At 39.5% G+C, this 15,464-nt stretch overlaps 1 protein-coding gene across 1 annotated transcript in view; it reads right to left on the reverse strand.

Annotated features, from left to right (window-relative positions):
• Window positions 1-244: 244 nt before the first annotated feature.
• The window catches only part of ANO4 (anoctamin 4), a 210,199-nt gene continuing 194,979 nt past the window's right edge, over window positions 245-15,464 (reverse strand). Inside the window, exons 24-26 of the mRNA XM_087449050.1 lie at window positions 5,124-5,229; window positions 3,171-3,366; window positions 245-1,006 (exon numbers count right to left, since the gene is read on the reverse strand). Of these exons, the coding sequence (XP_087305176.1) occupies window positions 3,175-3,366; window positions 5,124-5,229 (298 nt within the window). The 3' untranslated portion in view covers window positions 245-1,006; window positions 3,171-3,174. The remainder of the gene's footprint in view (window positions 1,007-3,170; window positions 3,367-5,123; window positions 5,230-15,464) is intronic.

A 15,464-nucleotide genomic window follows, 5' to 3' on the forward strand; every position in this document is an offset into this window, starting at 1 on the left:
CCAAGCTGTTCTGAATGATTTCTAATTAGTCAGCTTGATACTGTAAGAAGATAGCAAGCAAATAAGATGGAAAAGGTGGGTTAGGAAGAAAAGTGTAGTCTCTCTGAAGGGTGAAGTGATTTCTCAGGAGTGTTTGGGAGTAGTAGACCTTTCTTTAAAGATCTCACTCTTCTACAAGTCCTCTTATTTTATGAGAAGAAAATATGACAGAATCTCAGAAGATCCAGCTAAAAATATTCCATGTGCATAAATTTATTTTAAATTTTATTGCATCACATTATACAAGCATTAAACACGGCTTCATGTCGATGACTATTTAAATGTGAAAATTTGTCATTCGTGTCAGTACGTTTTGGCTATTTACAAGTAAGGAATTTCTCTGTACTTTATATATATCTGTATTTATATGTACATATGTAAGAATATATGACTATACATATGTACACACAGAAATACATCTATGGCCATACACATAGCTATAGATATGTCATATACAACAACCTCCTCAGAAAGATCTGAAATTAAAAAAAGGAAAGAAAAAGTCGTAAACAGGGTCTTGTTTGTGTTGTTTGGTGACATGGAATTAGGACCAGATGATGACATTCTAGGAATGCGTGCCCAGGTGTCTGAATATCCTTTTTAGCCCAGTGTCTGTAAAATTCACATGGGATAGAATGCAAAAAAGGTAGCAAACAGGCTGAAAAACAGGCCCAGTATACAAGTTCCCCTTGGTTTTAAAAACTTGAGAATGGAACTGCCCATGATGTGCATGCTTGCTTGGTCAAGAATGGTCTATGGATAGAGAGCAATTGTGTGCTGGACTGCAACGTGATTTCACAGCAGCGTGATTTCCCAGGCAGTCCTGTAAGGGTGCTGACCCCTCCGCTGCTGCCGATGTCTGCGACATGCACTGCGGTTGCATTTTAGTCATTCAGTTCAATGTGCTTTTGCACAGCCGGGAGAAGTAAACACAGTTCAGGTCCTTGGCCTGGAAATGAACTACGACCTGGAAAGAGAAAAGAAGTATTAAAATCCTATGTACACACGAAAGCTTAAGAACATGATGTGCAATGGTTTGTACTTACCATGAATCAAAGGCATTCAAAGAATTTTTAACCCGAAACTGGTATAAACATTATTGTGCCTGCTTTACAGATGAACAGATTGAGTCAGAAGGGCAGTCTGAAGCAAGGTGACATCCTGCCAACTACCGGGGGAATAGAGACAGACAAACACTACGCTTTCAAGTAAAAATTAGAAATGGCCTCCTTGGGGAGAAAGCAGTGCATAATTATGAGGATGGAAGAAACTCTCAATTGGTTACCAGCCCTGCGGCCCAGCGCAGCCCTAAGGGGTGGATATTGTCAGCAGTAGAGCTCCCAGGAGCAATTCTCTTCACTAATGTCTGCCTCCTATCCCAACCAAAGCTATCTGGATTATCAACCTTTCTCCTCTGAAGGCTGCCCAGAGCCAGGGAAAAGGTGATCAGAATGGGTGCAGGGTAGGAGCTTGGAACAAATTATAGAATCCCAGAAGGTTAAAGCCACACAGGCTCTTAAAGTATTGTTCAGTCCAATTCCTTTACTGTTGCAAATGTGGAAATCGAATCCACATGAATGTTCCACCCCAGGTCATAGAGATAGAGAATGGAAAAGCCAGGTCTAGAATCTGGTGGACTAGAACACAATGCTTAACAACAATACAAATCCTGTGTCGTATTCCACAGAACCTTATTGTTTCATAAATGTCTCAGGTACATTGCCTCGTTTGAGCTGCATTATTAGTTCTGCCAAATAAGAAGGCTTAAAAAAATTAAGTAATTTCCCCAAAGTCACATAGCCAAATAACAGATCTGGAAAATGGCAAAATTACTAAGTTGTAAAACATTAAAAAAAAAAAACATTTCTTGCCTTTAGTGAAGCCAAGGCTTACTTTGGAATTGAGGGCAGGGCCAATGTTCAACATCTATATACCACTGTTATCCCAGTGGACCCAGGGTCTAGGTGATTTCCTTCAAGTCCACCCTCCTGGACTCTTAATACAGATCTGGGCTGATACAACTTCACTGATTTAACAACAAACATCACTGCAGATATCTGCTACAGCTTAACTTATATGAAAAGTGAAAAATGTATTTTTTTCTTCCTGTATATCTCATTTTTCCTTTGGAGGCCACACTTTGGAAAATGTTTTCAAAGTTAGTCTTCAAACAAGTGGAGAGAGAGAAATGAAGGGCAAGGAAGGCAAAAGAAATGCTATAATATTAGGTTCACAGAGTATCAAAACTGAGAGCTCCTCTAACCATTTCATCACTGAGGAAACTGAGGCTCAGAGAGGTTAAGTGACTTGTCCAAGGACACACAGCTAGTAACTGACTTGCCAGAGAAGAAAGGTTTCAGAAGAACTTTCTGATAAGATATGGGGGAACATTACAGAACTTTATTACAATGTTTTTAGTCTTAATCCATCCAACCTTCATTAACCGAATGTGCGTTTAATGGATGCCATGTGTTTAACACTGCTAACTAGTTGGGAGAATAAAATTACAATCCATAGAGGCTTTCCTAAAGATGCTTCAATTGTGCTGAGGAAGCTTGATGACTGTTTGAAAATCATACATTAACAATAGAGATCAATATATGTCAATACATGTGGTACTGATGTAATAACCAGAGACGTTTATAAAGAGTCAGTTTCAATGGGCTGATGAGTCTAGGGAAACCTTCTTAAAGGGTTTGGCATGACATGGATCAGCCTGGGAGGAAACAAAAGGGTGATGGAGGGAAGGCCATCTTGGGTGAGATGGAAAGGTGGCTTTAACCAAAAAAGAAGGGGCAGGTTGCTCTGGGGATATTAAAGAGAATATAGTCAGGCTGGAGTAGAAGGGAAAGGAAGGTTTATTTCAGAGAACACCTAGGCCAACTCATGAAGCTCTTGACTGCCAGGACAGAGTGAGGCATGGAGGCAGAGAAGAGTTGCAGGAGTTGTGTGCAAAAGGATGATCAAGTTAAATTTGCAATTAAAGTAAGAAACAAGCTGATTTTGGAAGCTTCTAAGAAGTTTATTTTGATCCCTACCAGTAGAACAGTGGCAAGCTTTGATTCAGGGAGTTTAAAGCACCCCCTCCCAACCAAGGAGAGTTTCAGACCATGAGCACACCTCTCGCCTACCTGGTCATGGCCACTCATTGTGGTGTGCTTTTCCATTCTTCTTCCTCTCCTTTCGTTCCTTCTGGAGACGCTCCAGTTCTGCTTCATACATCATCTCCTGAATCAAGTACTTCTCTCTTCTCATTCGATCCCTTAGATCTTTTGGGAGGTCTGGGATCAGATATGAAATGAGGTGCTTTATACAAAACACGAGGTGCTGAAAACACAGAGCAGAATATACCAGCGTCAGGTCTATTGTCCTTTCTTTGCTACAAAGAGCTCTGGGAGTTGGTTCAAGAATTCATTTCACTCCAGGAATGTGGAGTGTCTGGAGTATCTGGAAAGGGGGATGAGGCCAGGGGAGGTGTGTGTGAAGAAAGATCGCAGGGATAGGTGAGGACTGAACTTGGTCTGATGGCACCCCACAGGGAATGAGAAGAGGAGTCAGGAAAGAAGGTGGAGAAGGAGTGGTCAGAAAATGCAAAGGAGAGCCAGAAGAACATATACTGCGGAATCAGAAAACCCAGGTTTGAATCCCAGCTTGGTAGCTTTTACTACTTAAGAGCTGTCTGTCTACCTGATGCTAAGTCAGTCTGAGCCTCAATTCGCTCAGGTATAAGCTGGGTATTACTGTGAAAATTACAAGAAAATGTTTTAAAATGCTTTATAGATTGCTAAATGCTTTGCAAATCTTGATTGTAACAATTATCAAAGGGCCTAAGGGAAGTGATCATTTCAGGAAGAAACTTTTATTCATTTATTTTTTTGTAAACTGCCACAAATACTAATAGCTGGAACTCTAGAATCACTGTCATTTCTGTTCATCTATATGATGATGACCAATACAGTACTAGATGACAATTTAAAGGTCCTTACAATTCTAAAGTATTAATAAAGATTAATCATGTTCAAATGATACCATTAAGTATTCTTAACTTTATATAAAATTTGGTGACACATGCATGACATATAATCCTGCCAATTAAGAGGATTTTCTGCATTTTTCTAGTATTTTAAAATAATTTAATAACAATATATTGAAAAGAAATGGAAAGTTATACTTGATAAGTCAAATAACTTAATACAACCACTTTTTTATTTCGTATGAAAAAGCTGAAGATAGTAGTGGGTTAAAAATATCTTCTTTAAAAAGGAATTGAGCCATTGATAAGTTAATTCTCAGGGAAGAGCAGCTTAATATTGTCTCTTTTTGGTTCCCTGGAGTGAAGGAAAAAACAGTGATGGAATAGTTTCAAAGAGGTATAGGAAACTTCTAGTCTAAGCCAAGAGGCAGCCTTAGCTTGCATTAATTTGGCTTTCATATATGTGACAGGAGATGAAATTGTCATTTATGAGCACAGTTATAGAAATGCAAACTATTTTTAGCAGCAATTTACTTAAAGACTAAAAGAAAATAGATGCTGTATTTTTATTGACACACAATATAGGCAACTACCAGGTAGATTATATTTTATAAGTCCATTGAGTCTTAGATAATGAATACTTATTTGCATGCTTAACATAAGTAATGTCATGATGATACACAACCAGAAGTTACCACCTGTAATACCTATTTCAATGTTTTCCAATCCACAGTCCTTGAACACCTGCATCAGAATAATCTTGGAGGGCTTGTAAAAAGCAAATTGCAGACATGATGTATCAGAATCTCTGGGAGTAGGGATGGAAAAACTGCAATTTTCCTAGTTTAAGAACCATAGTTCTTGAATATTATATTTAAGACCAATGATTCCTGACTTATGCATTAACAATCAACATTGTACTTTCAAATATTTCTTGGAAAATTCAAGTACTTTAATTAAGGAGAAGATAAAAAAGAGATTACATAACACTACTATACTAATTCTGGGCATAAATAATCACAATGAAAGTTCTCATAACTTCTATTTATGCATTACTTCTTGTTACTTCACTATGTCAAAGGAAATAAAGGAATCAGCTGAGCAAACTTACCTCAAACACAATGATAAAAGCCAGTCGAGCTGCTAGGACGTGCCAGAACTGCAGTGTGTAGCCATAGGGCACCAGTGAATGAGGAGGGTCACGGTAGTCTCGGTATCTATAAACATACAGGACAATGTTACACTCTGAACTATGATTTTCCTGACTCCCAAATCTCTACCATTCCCACTATGTAGTCCTCATTCATGAGAGAAAAGTTTAAAAGGTTTCTGTATACTAGACATCTGTCATTTTGGTTGTTCAGCATTTCTTCTTCTGGTAGAAGAATATCTCTTCTCCTCTGGGGTATCATCTGTGTGGGTTGGGCAGGGCTTGCCCCCTTTCCTGAACCCAGCTCAGAAGATGAGGCAGACCTGATTGGTGAAACTACTTCACCAGGATTTCTGTAAGAATGATTACTTAGTGAATTATCACTAAACCCACAGAAGTTAAAGCCTGGAGCAGCTGGTGGCCATCACAAACTGTACACAGAGAGCCTGCTTGAAAATGAAGTCAATAGAACAAAGAAAGCCAGCAGAGAGGCAGCATCTTGCTGACAGGGCTGGAGGCCTGGGATTCAGCCATAACTAATGTTGATATCACCCCTATAACCTCCCAGTTACCTCAACCAATCAATTTCTTTTTGTTTCAATTTATACTAGATTTCTGCCACTTGCCACTGAAGAGTCCTTCTTAATGTATGCTCCAGCTGTAGCTTTTGAGGCAGCGTCAAATTCCACAAATGTTTGTTGAGCATCTACTAGGGGCCAAGCACTATTCTAGGAACTTAAATCCATGTGACTCCATTTTATCCTTACCATACCATTACTATTATTGCAGGTGGGAAAACTGACTTTCTCAACATCATATAGTTTTCACGTGATTTGAATCCAATATTCTTTTCATTAGCTCCAGAAATATGAAAAGACCCAGAGATATTGGTTATTCCAACAGATCTGCTGTGTAGACATACCAAATTCCCTTGTCTGAATAAAAATTATGATTATTTAGGGGCCGGCCCAGTGGCACAAGCGGTTAAGTGCGCATGCTCTGCTGCAGCGGCCCAGGGTTTGCCGGTTCGGATCCCGGGCGCGCACCGACGCACTGCTTGTCAAGCCATACTGTGGCAGCATCCCATATAAAGTGGAGGAAGACGGGCATGGATGTTAGCCCAGGGCCAGTCTTCCTCAGCACAAAGAGGAGGATTGGCAGATGTTAGCTCAGGGCCAATCTTCCTCACAAAAAAAAAAAATTATGATTATCTAGCTTCTCATATGAGACAGTACCTAACCTTAAGATCAGCACTAATTTGCATGAGGGTACAGGATAATTCCTATGCAGAGTATCTTCGAAAAGTATCAAGGACTACAAAAATATGAGCTGTCACTATTATCATCATCTTCACAATCATCTTAATTGTTATTAGTGTCTATGGAATGTAGCAATAATGTATCATGATTATTTTGTCAGTAAAGTGATATTACATTGAGTACCCGGTGCTGAAATTAAGAATGAATCTGTTAGTGCCATCAGACTGTTGGCTCTGTCTATAATGATGAGGATTAGGTAATTGTCTAAAACATTGTTCTTTCTAATATATTGTTACATAATCTGTTACTGTCATAGGTCCAATAACAATGTCTGGAATTTTAGAAAGAAGAATTTTATTCAGGACTAAAAGTTTGCACGGACTATTCTAACCTTCTTTTACTTTTTGCAGAGCACAGCTAGTCAAGAACCAGGAATTGTGTTTTCTGCAATGAAGATAACAAATCTAATTCCTTTGTTTGTCTTTAGCTGCATATATTTCAAATATAGTCCAAATAAATATTCTAGAAGAAAAACAGCATATGCTTTTAATTATACATCTGGTCAATTATTAGACAAAAGTACATTTATAAAAGGAGGGAGCCCAAATTGTTTCAAGGGTCACCTTCACTAACTCCTTAAACTTTTTATACAATAGTGTTCACTAAAACAGGAAATTCTTTTCAGGACTTACTGGTCCGTCTCCTATTTATGCCTCTTCTCTGCTCTCGTCTTTGCCCTTCATTTTGACTACTCCATCTCCTAGCTTCTCAGACCTTGTTTGGCTTTTCATTTGAAGAATTTTTTTTTTTCTGTGAGGAAGACTATCCCTGAGCTAACAGAAGATGCCAATCCTCCTCTTTTTTGCTGAGGAAGATTGGTCCTGGGCTAATATTCATGCCCATTTTCCTCTACTTTATAAGAGACACTGCCACAGCATTGCTTGACAAGCAATGCATCAGTCGGCGCCCAGGATCCAAAGCTGTGAATCCTGGGCGCGCACTTAACCACTGAGCCACCGGGCCAGCCCCTCATTTGAAGAATTTTGAACAATCTCTTTCTCCCTAGATCCCTTCTAAATTCATTGAGTGGAAAATCATGGTTTTTTCCTTAACCTTGCAGACCAGTTTCCTTGACTATTTCCAGAAAATACAATTCAGATGTATCATTCTTGAAATTCTTGCTGCAAATTCATAGCAAATAAATGAATTCATTTATTCAGCATAGGATATGTCAACTCTAAACAGCCATTAAATATAAGTATCAAAACTAGAAAGTTGAAATACTTTTTATGACTCAATAATGAGACTAGATTATCAAACACAGTGACTCTATTTGTAAAATTGTACACATATAATATGCAAAAATGAAAACAGTTGTTTCTAGATGGTAATTTTAAATTTTAATTTATGGATTTTTAAGATGAAAAATTAGTGTTCTTTACATTTTCTTTTTAATATTTAGAAAACACTTATGGCTATGGTGAGCTGGCAATGTTTTAGATAATTTCTATGGAGAGATCCAGTTGTAGAGGCTATGCATCTATCTGTTCAGCCTGCATGTAATGTACGTCCATTTGTGGATCTACCACAGAGCTCAGCTAACCTGTGCTCAGAGGAACATAATGTGCCTATATTGGCACTTAGGTTCTGAGAACAAGAATCAGATGTTGTGAAATTCTTAAGTTTCAGTTTTCAGAAGCAGCAGGCCTCTGGCCTTCCTACTCTCTTAAGTCATTGTACCATAAAGTCAAGTTTCTCTCTAGAAAATTTCTTATTGCTACCCTAAAGGAATTAAAACTCAGTGGTGCCAATGAGTTCAGCTGTCATCTGCTTCACCGCCTGCTGCTGTGTCCAGAATTATGCACTGGAAAGCATAGTGGAACCAAGTTTGGGGTTTGCCTGATAAATATCATCTTGGGTAATTCATGAAGCTTCTGTGGACATCAGTTTTCCCTAGCAACAAAATTAGAGTCTCCCCGCTCACCCTGTCCTAAAATTTTGGACTCTCACTCTTTTCTTCTACGAGTTTGCAGGTGACTGTTGCAAGTGGACCTCTCAGATCATGCTCCAGCCTATCCTGATCCCACTCACCTTTTCCATGAGGCAGAGGTTTGAGGCAGGACTATGCTCAGATGTCATTTGTGCTCCAGGTCTCTGTTTTTGATGCAGTGCTGTTTATTTGCAAAATGACTGGCTACATGTTCTCTGGCACTTGTATAAGAAAACGCTTCCCTGTCCTGCTGCAGAAACAGCCAGGAAGCTAATCTTTAAAGCTAATTAAATCAAAGTTTTACTCCTCTAATCTTTTAGTCTAGTACCTTCAAAGACACTAAGTAGTCCAGAGGTATTAATGTTTGGGGGAATTTTTTCCTGTGAGTCAGAGTTGTTTTCAGAAAGTAACAGTTTTAATTTCTTGGCTTCAATTTTACATGTGGGAAAAGAAGGATGTTTCTTTTTGACTTAAATTAGTGCATTCTCTAAAGCTGCTTTTATTGCTCAGGCAATGGATGATTGGCTTGCAAACATTATTTTTCTAGCACCAGATATAGTTAATTCATTCCCATTTTTTAAACTGTGAAAATAAAAGTGCATGTACATTTGAAAGAATGATAAATGAACCTTATGTTCCATCCAAATTAAGACACAGAACATAGTTAGTGGCTAAGAAATGCCTCACTGGCAATCCCAGACACCCCAGGAAGTAACTGCTATTATAATTTCCTGCTTTTCTTTATTTATACTACTTAGGCAACTGTTCCTAAATAAAACAGTGCTTAGTTTTGTCTGCTTTAAACTCTATATAGGAGGAAGTCAAGATGGCGGCGTAAGCAGACTCGGAACTCACCTCCTCCCGTTGACACAGCCAATTTACAACTACTCGTGGAAAAATTACCCCTGAGACAGAACTGAAAACTGGATGAGAGGAACTCCTGCAACAATGGACAACCTAACTGAGGTGGAAGAGGCAGAGACTCCCTTCTGGAGAGGAAAAACGCCGCCTTCACAAGCCGCCAGCTTCACGGCCGCAGGGAGCAGCTCACAGGTACGCAGCCTCCCTGGAGGCGCGGGGCCCTGAGCCGGGGAGCGCCCCCGCTGTGGGCATTTTGTGGACCCAGCACAATCGAGACCAGCGGCATAATATCTGACTTTGCCTGCTACTAAAGCATTGGGGAGCACCCCCAGAAAACCCGGTTCACAAAGAAACTAAAACCGGCTCTTAAAGGGCCCGCGCGCAAACTCACCCGTCTGAGAAAGCATCCTAAAATCACCAGAAAGAAAGGTGCACAATGCTGTGGTGAAAAGAGACTCACCTAATAGGCCCTGAGTGCATCTAGATGAGGGGTGAGACCTCTCCAGGGACTGGGACATTGACGGCAGCCATTGTTGTGGCCTGGTGTGGGCGTGCTGACACAGACGCCATTGGAGTTCTCCCTGAGGCCTGCTAGCCCAGGGTCTGCTCCACCCACTAGAGCACCGATTTAATCCAGCTCAGCCAGGGCAGGCAGCCCACCCTAGAGACTGGCCCCACCCAACAACAAGCCCTCCGGCAACTTGTGGGCCTGCACAGATTGGTGACTGGATTCTCTGCAGCCTGGCAACTGAGCCGACTTGAGCAGGGCAGGGTGTGCACAAGGAGCGGGTGCAGAGTGTGGGGCGGTGGTGGAGTGTGTGGGGCTCCCGCCGTGGAGAGACTGGGTCCGCTTCGGGAGGTTGGGGCACGCACACGGGGCAGGACTGTGTTGACTGTGTGTGTGGACCTGTGGGCGGCAGGGCTTGTCAGCTGCAGAAGACTTGTGTTTCTCAAAGACCCACATAGGGGGTTTGCCCCACCTTCCAAAGCCTGAAACAATTGGGTGCTCATGTGCCCGAGGCCAGCCCCACCTAGCTGCAATCCTCAGAGAGCTGACAAGAGACCTAATAGGCTGGAGGCTTATAGCAATTGTAAGGCCCTGAGCCTAACAACCTGCCACGCTGGGGGCATACTCACTTAGAAGAAATACTGCAACACAAATGTGGTATTAGAACTTGCAGCCAACTGTCCTGGGGCTCCCCACATCTGATAAAGAGACTGAAGGGCCCACAACAACTACAAGCAGCTGAGCATTACAACAGCTGGCCAGGAGCATAACTCGGCCTCCCTGGGCACCTACAGGGAGAGCAAACAGGCCAAAACAGAAGGACACACGTAGCCCACATAGGGGTCTCCCCTGGAACACTGAGGACTGAGGGAAGCACACTGCAGGCCTCCTAATCCATCACTTACATAAGGTCACCTATCCAAGAGCAGGAGACGTAGCTGACCTACCTAACACATAGACACAAGCACAGGGAAAGAGGCAAAATGAGGAGGCGAAAGAATACATTCCAAGTAAAGCAACAGGACAAAACCCCAGAAAAGGAACTAAGTGAAACAGAAATGAGCAACCTACCTGACAGAGAGTTCAAACTAAGAGTGTTAAGGATGCTCACTGATGTGGGGAGAAGAATAGATAAACTCAGTGAGAATGTCAACAAAGAAATGGAAGATATAAAAAAGAACCAATCAGAAATGAAGACTACAATACTGGAAATGAAAAATTCACTAGAGGGACTCAAAAGCAGAGTAGAGGATACAGAAGAATGGATCTGTGAGCTGGAAAAAAGACTAGAAGAAATTACCCAAGCTGAACAGGTAAAAGAGAAAAGAATTAAAAAGACTGAGGACAGTCTAAGGGACCTCTGGGACAACATCAAGCACACTAACATCCGTGTTATAGGTGTCCCGGAAGGAGAAGAGCGAGACAAAGGGGCAGAGAATCTATTTCAAGAAATAATAGATGAAAGCTTCCCTAACCTAAGGAAGGAAACATACATCCAGGTACAGGAAGCACAGAGAGCCCCAAACAAGATAAACCCAAACAGGCCCACACCAAGACACATCATAATCAAAATGTCCAGAATTAAAGATAAAGAGAGAATCCTAAAAGCCACAAGAGAAAGTCAAGTTACATGCAAAGCAAACCCCATAAGGCTATCAGCTGACTTCTCAGCAGAAACCTTACAGGCTAGAAGAGAATGGCACGATATATTTAAAGTGCTAAAAGGAAAAAACTTACAGCCAAGAATACTCTACCCAGCAAGGATATCATTCAAAATGGAAGGAGAGATCAAAAATTTCCCAGACAAGCAAAAATTAAAGGAGTTTGTTAACAAGAAACCAGTGCTACAAGAAATGTTAAAGGGACTGATTTAAGGGGAAAAGAGAAGACCACAAATAGGAAAAATTATCTATTTCCATGATAATAACGTAATGGATACAAATGCACAAAAAAGAGGTTAGATATGATATCAAAAACATACAAGGAGGGAGGAGGGGAATTAAAGAGTAGAGCTTTCAGACAGAGGTCAAACTAAAGAGACCATCAATTCTGTATAGAAGAAGAAAGGAACAGAGAAGGACTACTAAAACATGGAGAAAAAAAAAGTTAAAAAATGGCAGTAAGTACATGCTTATCAATAGCCTCTTTAAATGTCAATGGACTAAATGCTCCAATTAAAAGGCATAGGGTGGCTGATTGGATAAAAAAACAAGACCCATATATATACTGCATACAAGAGACACACTTCAGACCTAAAGACACTCACAAACTGAAAGTGAAGGGATGGAAAAAGATACTCCACGCAAATGGCAATGAAAAGAAAGCTGGGGTAGCAGTACTCATATCAGACAAAATAGACTTTAAAACAAAAACTGTAAAAAGAGACAAAGAAGGGCATTACATAATGATCAAGGGAACAATCCAACAAGAGGATATAACACTTGTAAATATCTACGCACCCAATGTAGATGCACCTAAATATATAAAGCAATTATTAACAGACATAAAAACAGAAATAGACAGTAACACAATAATAGTAGGGGACTTTAACACTCCACTTACACCAACGGATAGATCATCCAAACAGAAGATCAATAAGGAAACATTGGCCTTAAACGACACACTAGAGAACAGATGGACCTAGTAGATATACACAGAGCATTCCATCTAAAAACCGAAGAATATACGTTCTTTTCAAATGCACATTGAACATTCTCCAGGATTGATCACATATTAGGCCACAAAACGAGTCTCCATAAATTTAAGAAGATTGAAATAATACCAAGCATCATTTCTGACCACAACGGTATGAAACTAGAAATCAACTATTGGAAGAAAATCAGAAAGCCACAAATACGTGGAGATTAAACAAAATGCTACTGAAAAATGACTGGGTCAACGAAGAAATCAAAGAAGAAATCAAAAACTACCTGCAGACAAATGAAAATGAAAATACGACATGCCAGAATTTATGGGATACAGCAAAAGCAGTTCTAAGAGGGAAGTTTATAGCAATACAGGCCTATCTCAACAAACAAGAAAAATCTCAAATAAACAATCTAACAATGTACCTAAAGGAACTGGAAAAAGAAGAACAAACATAGCCCAATCAGTAGAAGAAGGGAAATAATAAAAATCAGAGCAGAAATAAATGAAATAGAGACCAAAAAAACAATAGAAAAAATTAATATAACCAAGAGCTGGTTCTTTGAAAAGATAAACAAAATTGACAAACCTTTAGCTAGACTCACCAAGAAAAAAAGAGAGATGGCACAAATAAGTAAAATCAGAAATGAAACAGGAGAAATTACAACAGACACCTCAGAAATACAAAAGATTATAAGAGAATACTATGAAAAGCTATATGCCAACCAATTCGACAATCTGGAAGAAATGGATAAATTCTTAGAATCATACAACCTTCCAAAACTGGATCAAGAAGAAGTAGAGAATTTGAATAGACCAGTCACCAGTAAGGAGATCGAAACAGTAACCACAAAACCCCCCCCCCCCAAAAAAAAGTCCAGGACCAGACGGCTTCCCTGGTGAATTCTACCAAACATTCAAAGAAGACTTAATACCTATTTTTCTCAAATTCTTCCAAAAATTGAGGAGGGGGGCAGCTCCCTAACTCATTCTACGAAGCCGACATTACCCTGATACCAAAACCAGACAAGGACAACACAAAAAAAGAAAATTACAGACCAATATCACTGATGAACATCAATGCAAAAATTCTCAACAAAATACTAGCAAATCGCATACAACAATACGTTAAAAAGATTATACACCATGATCAAGTGGGATTTATTCTAGGTATGCAGGGATGGTTTAATGTTCGCAAATCAAGCAACGTAATACACCACATTAATAAAATGAAGAATAAAAATCACATGATCATCTCAATAGATGCAGAGAAAGCATTTGACAAGATACAGCATCCATTTATGATAAAAACTCTGAATAAAATGGGGATAGAAGGATAGTACCTCAACATAATAAAGACCATATATGAGAAACCCACAGCTAATATCATCTTCAATGGTGAAAAACTGAAAGCTATCCCTCTAAGAACAGGAACCAGACAAGGATGCCCACTGTCACCACTCCTATTTAACATAGTACTGGAAGTCCTAGCCAGAGCAATCAGGCAAGAGAAAGAAATAAAAGGGATCCAAATTGGAAAGGAAGAAGTGAAATGTCACTATTTGCAGATGACATGATTTTATATATAGAAAACCCTAAAGAATCCACCAGAAAACTTTTAGAAGTAATAAACGAATATGGTAAAGTTGCAGGATACAAAATCAACATACAAAAAACAGTTGCATTTCTGTACACTAACAACGAAGTAGCAGAAAGAGAAATTAAGAATACCATCCCATTTACAATTGCAACAAAAAGGATAAAATACCTAGGAATAAACTTAACCAAAGAGGTGAAAGATCTGTACACCGAAAACTATAAAACATTGCTGAAAGAAATTGAAGAAGACACAAAGAAATGGAAAGCTATTCCATGCTCTTGGATTGGAAGAATTAACATAGTTAAGATGTCCATACTTCCTAAAGCAATCTATAGATTCAATGCAATCCCTATCAAAGTTCCAACAACATTTCTCACAGAAATAGAGCAAAGAATCCTAAAATTTATATGAAACAACAAAAGACCCCGAATAGCTAAAGGAATCCTGAGAAAAAAGAACAAAGCTGGAGGTAACACACTCCCTGATTTCAAAATATACTACAAAGCTATAGTAACCAAAACAGCATGGTACTGGCACAAAAACAGACAATGCAATAGAATCGAAAGCCCAGAAATAAACCCACACATCTATGGACAGCTAATCTTTGATAAAGGAGCAAAGAACATACAATGGGGAAAAGAAAGTCTCTTCAGCAAATGGTGTTGGGAAAACTGGATAGCCATATGCAAAAAAATGAAAGTAGACCCTTACCTTACACCATACACAAAAATTAACTCCAAATGGATTAAAGACTTGAATGTAAGACCTGAAACTATGAAACTTCTAGAAGAAAACATAGGCAGTACGCTCTTCGACATCAGTCTTAGCAACATATTTTCAAGCACCATATCTGACCGGGCAAGAGAAACAATAGAAAAAATAAACAAATGGGACTACATCAAACTAAAAAGCTTCTGCACAGCAAAGGAAACCATCAACAAAACGAAAAGACAACCTAACAATTGGGAGAAGATATTTGCAAACCATACATCTGATGAGGGCTTAATCTCCAAAATATATAAAGAACTCATGCATCTCAACAACAAAAAAACTAACAACCCAATAAAAAAATGGGCAAATGACCTGAACAGACATTTCTCCGAAGAAGATATACAGATGGCCAACAGACACATGAAAAGATGTTCAAAATCATTAACTATCAGGGAAATGCAAATCAAAACTACAATGAGATATCACCTGACGCCCGTCAGAATGGCTATAATTAACAAGACAGGAAACAACATGTGTTGGAGAGGATGTGGAGAGAAGGGAACTCTCATACACTGCTGGTGGGAGTGCAAACTGGTGCAGCCACTATGGAAAACAGTATGGAGATTCCTCAGAAAATCAAGGATAGAACTACCATATGATCCAGCTATTCCACTGTTGGGTATTTATCCAAAGAACTTGAAAACACCAATGCGTAAAGATACATGCA

This window comes from Ceratotherium simum, chromosome 25, assembly GCF_057802395.1.
Source record: "Ceratotherium simum simum isolate JZ-2026a chromosome 25, ASM5780239v1, whole genome shotgun sequence".
NCBI classification, from domain to species: Eukaryota; Metazoa; Chordata; class Mammalia; order Perissodactyla; family Rhinocerotidae; genus Ceratotherium; species Ceratotherium simum.